Genomic DNA, 8115 nt, shown 5'->3' on the forward strand with positions numbered 1-8115 from the left:
ACGCTGTGTTTCGTTGTGAAAGCGAAACTACTTTGTTTGGTCTTCCAAAAGAGGACACGACTAGATTTAGATTTCTGGTTTTATGTTTACGCGGCGCGATGCAACGCAACGCGTAAAAAGACAGTATAAGTCATTATAATCCATAATTATGTCCCCACTGGATGCAACAAATGCCTCGTTTATAATGGGTTTTAATGTTTTTGTCTCGTTGCTCAAGGCATCACAATATGGTAAGGGGCATAACATTTCCGTCACACGCTTGAGGTATTCGGCCAATCACAATGCACTGGATAGCTGGCCAATCAGAGCACAATTCGCTTTTCAGACCGATGAGCTTTGTAAAAATCGACACGTCTCAGAAAGGCAGGGCATAGAGGAGAAACAATAATGTACAGTATGTGGAAAATAATGTGTTTTTTGAACCTTAAACCGCATAAACACATTTCATTACACCAAATACACAAAATAATGTTCTTTTTAGCAACATCATATGACCCCTTTAAATATTATCAATATTCGAATTATTTTCTAATTTAAAAGGCATAATTTCAGCAAAGTATTACTAATGCACGTTTCTTCAAAGCAATAACATAACACGACTATCTTTAAAAAAAAGTGCATCATGTTTAAATTAATGTTTTTAAACCATATATAAATAATTAATTTGCTTAAACGATTTGAAACAAAACAGCATCATGTATGTATGTATAGTTTAATACAAAAGACCGAAAACCAATCACAAATAGTCCTTTTTCATTTAAAAACATTAGATGCAGTGAGATGGGAGACATGTCTCGAGACATGTTTTTTAAAAGTTGAACTTGCATTCATTTTACATGGCTTTCTAAACATGTGGCTCTCTTGTGCGAGACGCGAGTGCAACGGTGATAGATGTCCCTCTAGAAAATGCGATAAATATGCGTGGTTTCAGTTTTGATGTAAACAAGATCTTCTCCGCATTGGTGTTCTCTTTTCTCGCAATATTTTGAATGAACAACGCAGCTGCGCCATCTAGTGGCTTCAACTGGATATGCTAACAAAAACATTATAATGCAACGACACTTACATCGTCCTCGCATCTCGTGCGCCACCGATAAGGCTGCCTCCTTAACGCACACCTAAAATTCTAATGCAGTGTTTATGCATTCGAATGTGGATTTTTACTTTAAATTCAACGAATATCCGAAATTCGATTTTTTTTTTTGACAGCCCTAGTAAAGCAGATGAAGTCAGTTCGACTGCAGACCTGAGCATGTGTAGAAATCGATACCACGTCTGAGCCACACAGTCGTTGTCCATCTCTGCAGGGATGAGGTTGGCGTCTTCCTCTGGCACTTTAAACGGAGGGAAGGACGGGCCGTACATGAACCGCAGCAGCCTGTGTGGACAACAAAACAAATAAGATGAAGGTCAAACAAACAAAAGCATCGACATCAGTACAAAAAAGGCTGTCTGTTTTACCGATTCCTGTAGCTCTAACAGTAGAGCATGGTGCTAGCAATGCCAAGGTCAAGAGAATGCATGACCTGATAAAATGCATATCTTAATGCAATATGTGACCCTGGACCACAAAACCAGTCATAAGGGTAAATTTTTCGAAATTGAGATTTATACACCATCTCAAAGCTGAATAAATAAGCTTTCCATTGATGAATGGTTTGTTAGGATAGGACAATATTTGGCGGAGATACAACTATTTGAAAATCTGGAATCTGAGGGTGCAAAAAAAATCTAAATATTGAGAAAATCTATGTGCAAAAGTACATATTTTTCAAATGAAACTGCACAAAAAAAAGCAGTTATTTTAAAACAATTTTTGTTTTGGAACATTTTTAATGAATTTTGAGTGCATATAGTGCAATCTCAATTGCTATGAGTAAACTGTTATACATGTAATTATTTTCTTTTTTGAACTTGTTGCCTTTAATGTACAGGATTTGAACCTGCATTTCTGAAAGCACAATGATTGTGTGTCACAAACAAGCATCTTTCCCACTTTGTTCTGACTGAGCATATAAATAAATTTACTACCTAGACAAGTGCATTAACAACGAAAGGGCCAAAGTAAAAGCTATCAGCTAGAAGCATATATGGGTCAAAGACAAGACGTCCCATTTTGGTGTCTGCATCAAATTAAATTTACAAACAGGATTTTATATACATAGAAAGCTAAATTTTAATGTTTCAAATAACTTTTATGAAAAATACAGGTGAAACAATGTTTCATCGTCATTCAGCATAACAGATATTTAAGGAAAAATGAAACAACATACTTATTCTGACCTGCACTTATTAAAATATATAAAAGAATAAGTGATCATACTAAATTTTATTATATTTTAAATTAGATTAAAAATGTCTCGTTGACAAATGGGAAAAATCTAGTGGTTTGAAGGATAGTGGCAAAGAATGGTAAAGATTTAAAATTAGATTTTTAAGGCTGCACTGGAATCCTTAAATAGTGTCTTTCAATGTCATCCAATGATTCTTGTTATAAATACGCCCGACAAGATTTTTTTTGGTATATGAAATATTGTTACACTGAATGTCATTTTAGTGCATGTAAAAAATGTGTGATAGTCATTACTTTTTGCTCAGAAAAAAATAAAATAAATAAATACACAGGACACATTCTAATGTACAAACAAACAAACAAATAAATCCTATATCAAACATTTATTTATATTGTATTTATTTGTCTCTGACCTAGAGCATTAGCTGCTCAATACTGTGCAGAAATGATATTCTGTATTGTCCCGGTTAAATAAACTATAAATAAAAGAACAGAAATAAAGCTGCAGCGATGATGCAGGCCTGCAGTACCTGGAAGTGAGAGCAGCGATGACTTTACTCCACTGCTCCACCACCGGAGGGTGATGTCTCCAGTTGGCCAGCATCTCTCGGGCCGTCTTCCAGTAGGGCGGCGTGGGGAAGCAGCGAGTGCAGGCCAGGAACCAAACCTCAAACAGCACGCTGATCAACTTCTCTGCCAGCTTCTCTGCTATTCCACCTACAGGAGACACAACCAGCCATACCTGTCGTCTACACGTTCAGCACGATCAGCAGCACTAGTGGAACAAGGGCCATTCATTTTGACTTGTAGCCAGAGCTTTTGCTTAGAAAACAGCACTTTTAGACTAGAAAATGCACTTCATTAAAAAAAAAAAGCAGAAATGTGTGCACAGCGTGCACAAAACCAGTCATAAGGGTAAATTTTTCGAAATTGAGATTTATGCAACATCTGAAAGCTGAATAAATAAGCTTTCCATTGATGTATGGTTTGTTAGGATAGGAGGACAATATTTGGCGGAGATGCAACTATTTGAAAATCTGGAATCTGAGGGTGCAAAAAAATCAAAATATTGAGAAAATCGCCTTTAAAGTTGTCCAAATTAAGTCTTTAGCAATGCATATTACTAATCAAAAATTGAGTTTTGATATATTTACGGTAGGAAATTTACAAAATATCTTCATGGAACATGATCTTTACTTAATATCCTAATGATTTTTGGCAACTGCTACAAATATACCTGTGCTACTTATGACTGGTTTTGTGCTCCAGGGTCACATATGTGCAGCTTGTTTTTGCTGAAATACTTCCTTAATGTATTATGGAGCTGCAAAGTCAAAATATGATTCAGAGATGCAACCAGGTAAGGGAGGAAAAAGGTGAGAAATTTGCATGGATCGGGGGCTTGCTCCACACGGAATTTCTTTTAAAGATATTTGCTTTACATGCTCATTTGTAGTTACTTTAACGTATTTTTAAAAATATTTTGTATTACCTTATATGTCCAAAACTGTAATTTTTCACAAAAACACCACCAACAACAAATAAAATAATTTCTTAACATCTTGTTGCAACATTTTACAAAAATCAAGATTGAATAAAATCCCATAATATAAAAGATGAAGTGCTCTGCAGGCTATTTAAGACAATATTGGTTGATTACACGGCAATGCTGACCTAAAATGCTAAATGTGCCCTCTCTCTCTCTTCACCGTTCCCACATCTCAGACCTCAAATACATAAAATATTACCCTTTTTAGACAGTTTTTAAAGTAAGGCGTAAAGAAAATACTATACAAAACGTATTGAAACAACCAAAAAATTAAATTACTAACTTTTTAAGACTAGTCTAAATAGTTTATGCAACCGGGCCCAGTTCTTTATTTACCCTTGTAAGACGCCCCACCCCCCTCCCCTCCCCTCGTGAAAACACTTTCTCATTGGATCTAAGCAAATCTCAAAGGTGACCTATTTTGATCTAAAAAAAGTGAGTTATTACTGAAAGGTGAGGAGTTTGCATCTATGAATGATTGTTGATATTTTTGCATATGAAAACAATTAAAACAACAAAAAGTAAAAACAACATTTCAACATGTCATATAAATCTGATTATGTATGGTTGACAAAAAAAACAAAAAAAAAAACAGAATTTTTGAATGCAGAAAAATAAGCAAAGCAAATTTTACACATTTCTGCACTCGTTATCTTAAAACGGAAAACACAATTACGTCAGAGGAGGTTCATTTGCATACTGCACACAAAATGCAGTTTGTTTAGATGCAAAGCGTGCACCTTCTCTCATTTGTTTGTCAGTCAATGTAAGGCCTAGTTAAATCTATTTTAGAGGGAAACATCACTGTGTTTGACATACGCACCTCCCACAGTGGGCGGGGCCAGTAGCGTGTCATTGATGCGCAGCAGGAAGAGAAGCAGCACCTCCCAGGTCTCTCTGGCCATGCCGTTCGAGTCACGTGCCAACTTCTGCACTGCTGACAGCACTTGCTGACACAATTTAAAGTGCACCAGGCTGAAGTGCTCTGGTCTGAAAGAAAGAAGCAAGAATATTCAAAATCAGAAAGCACAAACAGGAAGTGCTACACTTACTAGACAGAACACAAGCCTATCATCACATGCTCAAATCCAAAAATAATATTGTTAATATTCTAGGAGAGCCATTTCATCAGAACAAAACAAATTATTTTCTTTTTCAAAGATAATCATTAAAAAGCTTAAATGTTTAATCATTTTAAGGAGATTTCTAATACATATAATAGGTATTAGTATATTAAAAGTATAATAGTACACTAATAGTGTGTGTATATATATAAAACATTGTGGAAAAGGAAGCATTTATGTAATTTCATTACACATTTCTGAGCTATTATCCTAAAACAGGAAACACAATTAAAAAATCTTTCATCAAATAGCAGTATGAGGGAAATTTTTTTGTTTTTTTTGTTTTTTTAATGAGATTTTACATACATTTATCATATAGCAGTACAAAGGAAAAAGTAATCATTTTCTTATTCTGAAAATTTTCAACTCAAGCCTTTTAACAAGATTTTTAATATATATTTTTAATTATAACTATCTATCTATCTATCTATCTATCTATCATTGTTTGTTTGAGCTGCATTAGACACTTTTTCATTAAACTGCATAAAACATACAAAATAATTGTTTTTTATTTTATGAGATATTAAGTGGACACCGCTCATTGAAATAAATGTTACAACATCAATGAAGCATAATAATGTTTGAAATTATTGTTGCATACTGTGCAATGTTTCCCATACTATTATCCAAAAAAAAATATATAAATACTGTAGGTACTGTACAGTACAAAGTGTGCAGTATGCAGTGTTCATCAATGCAGTCACGGAACAGTTTGGTGCACAGTGCATCATGGGTAATTAAAACCATAGGCTGAACACACCTGGGCAGGAAAAGGTTGACCAAGTGTTTGAGGATGGTTTGGACGTAGAGGTTGGGCTCTTTGATGATGGGCTGGGGTATAGAGTCTCGTGGAGACACCAGGGCCATTATCCAGTCAGTGTAGACATCCACACACAACTTAACCGTGTCTCCATCCAGCGGGAGCGTCAGGCCGTAACACAGCACCTCCATGGTCCATTTCACCTGAGGAGGACAGCACAGCATTAGATGGACTAATGACTACCTAAACCGGTTTGAGATGGATCAACAATGCTTGAGCTTGAGGTTTGATGACTCCCTCATGCATGTTTGTGAGTGAAACACACTGGTTCTGTCAGCAGGAAACAGAACAGCACTGCATTCAATGGATCTGCCTTTTTGTGCAATTATATTCCAAACAGCATCAGTCACCAATGAGCTGGATCAGAGGTCAGAAAAAAAAAAATCAGAGGCCAAGAGGGAATGGACAGGATTTCCTCTCCTCTTATCACACATTACACAGAAGCCTACAGGAACCACACGCACAATGCAATGGAAGTCAGTGCAAGACACACACACACTCAAAACTACTGGCAATTTTTGAATTTCATAAAACACCGTTTTGTATGTTTTTTAAGCCTTTTGTTTTACGGGGACACAGGAAGTGTCCTCATAAAACATGTTTATGTTTTGTAGTACCCATATCATTATACACATTTGTGTCCTCATAAACCATATATACCAGTCCACACATACACACACACACACAGAGACACACACACACACGCACCCATGTAGAACCCATATCATTATACACATTTGTGTCCTCATAAACCATATATACCAGTCCACACATACACACACACACACAGAGACACACACACACACGCACCCATGTAGAACCCATATCATTATACACATTTGTGTCCTCATAAACCATATATACCAGTCCACACATACACACACACACACAGAGACACACACACACACGCACCCATGTAGAACCCATATCATTATACACATTTGTGTCCTCATAAACCATATATACCAGTCCACACATACACACACACACACAGAGACACACACACACACGCACCCATGTAGAACCCATATCATTATACACATTTGTGTCCTCATAAACCATATATACCAGTACACACACACACACACACACAGAGACACACACACACACAAGCAAATTAAGGTTTTTGAGCAACACTGAAACCCACCCAGATACACAAACAAACAGAACAAACTTAACAAAGCCTTAAAACAGACTCAAACGTTTGCACTAATAACATCACAGCATGTCTCTCATTTTAGATCAAGACGTAACTCGAGCAGCATGTTTTGCGTCTAACCAAATTATGCAAATAACCGACTGAGGAAACGACAGTGCTGCTCTTTAACTTCCTAATAAAATCTAACTTTATTAGGAACTGCAACATTATACGGTTTACGTCAAATAGAGCTCATAAAGTCAATTTGTTGGCCAATCCAGAGGTTAATTCACAATCAGTAAAATGGGTTTTTGGAGCAGCAGTTTTGGATTTATAAATAAAAAGTGGTTCAGTGGTTATCATTACTTAAAGAGACGTTTTTTCTCTTTTTCTCTACTTAAGTCGCTGTTTTGTTAAAAAAAAAAAGACCACAACTTCTACAAGGATGTTACATGCTTGATGAATTAGTCCTTATATCGCAACTTTAAAGAACAGTGGCTTCAAATTTTATGGAATGTAATTTATGTTTTAGAACAAAATGCAAAAGTCTGTCCTGTTAACATTAATTTGTGTTTAAATTATAATCTACTGAAAATAAATTATGAGGGATTGAAGATAAAAAAAACATCTACCAACAAAATAATTTATGACCTGCACAAAGAGTAACCATCTGAAATGTTTTTTCCTCCATATTTCATGGAATATTCCTCACATTAAGTCACTAAATATATAAAATATGAAGAACAAAATTATAATTTGGTTTATATGGCATATAAGATCCTGTGAGTGACACGATAAATATGCAAAAACTCATTAATATGCAAAAACAGATAAATAAGATTTTTAGGCAAGGCAAATTTATTTATATAGCACATTTCATATAGTGTTAAAAGTGCTTTACATAATTTTTTTTTTAATGAGAAAGGTAGGAAATAAAGTAGTGCTGCCAAACGATTAATCGCATCCAAAATAAAAGTTTTTGTTTACATAATATGTGTGTGTACTGTGTATATTTAAATACACACACATGCATGTATATATTTAAGAAAAAGAAGTCATGAAGTTTAGAAGTAGCTGCTCTATTTAAAGATGTCTATCAATGCAAGCAAGTGTCATTTGGTCAGTACTTGTCTTTTGAATATCTAGGGATTGTGTTGAAAGGTGCTCCACGCATTCTGTTTATCATTATTT

General features: G+C 35.4%; 1 protein-coding gene across 3 annotated transcripts in view; it reads right to left on the reverse strand.

Annotated features, from left to right (window-relative positions):
* The window catches only part of LOC107666080 (ral GTPase-activating protein subunit beta-like), a 46433-nt gene that overhangs the window by 34704 nt on the left and 3614 nt on the right, over nucleotides 1-8115 (reverse strand). For all 3 annotated transcript variants that reach the window (XM_016457186.1, XM_016457187.1, XM_016457185.1), the window contains exons 3-6: nucleotides 5727-5929; nucleotides 4666-4832; nucleotides 2824-3010; nucleotides 1247-1378 (exon numbers count right to left, since the gene is read on the reverse strand). In XM_016457186.1, coding sequence (XP_016312672.1) covers nucleotides 1247-1378; nucleotides 2824-3010; nucleotides 4666-4832; nucleotides 5727-5929 — 689 coding nt within the window. The remainder of the gene's footprint in view (nucleotides 1-1246; nucleotides 1379-2823; nucleotides 3011-4665; nucleotides 4833-5726; nucleotides 5930-8115) is intronic.

The sequence above is a fragment of the Sinocyclocheilus anshuiensis genome, unplaced genomic scaffold, assembly GCF_001515605.1.
Source record: "Sinocyclocheilus anshuiensis isolate Anshui unplaced genomic scaffold, SAMN03320099.WGS_v1.1 scaffold447, whole genome shotgun sequence".
Lineage (NCBI taxonomy): Eukaryota > Metazoa > Chordata > Actinopteri > Cypriniformes > Cyprinidae > Sinocyclocheilus > Sinocyclocheilus anshuiensis.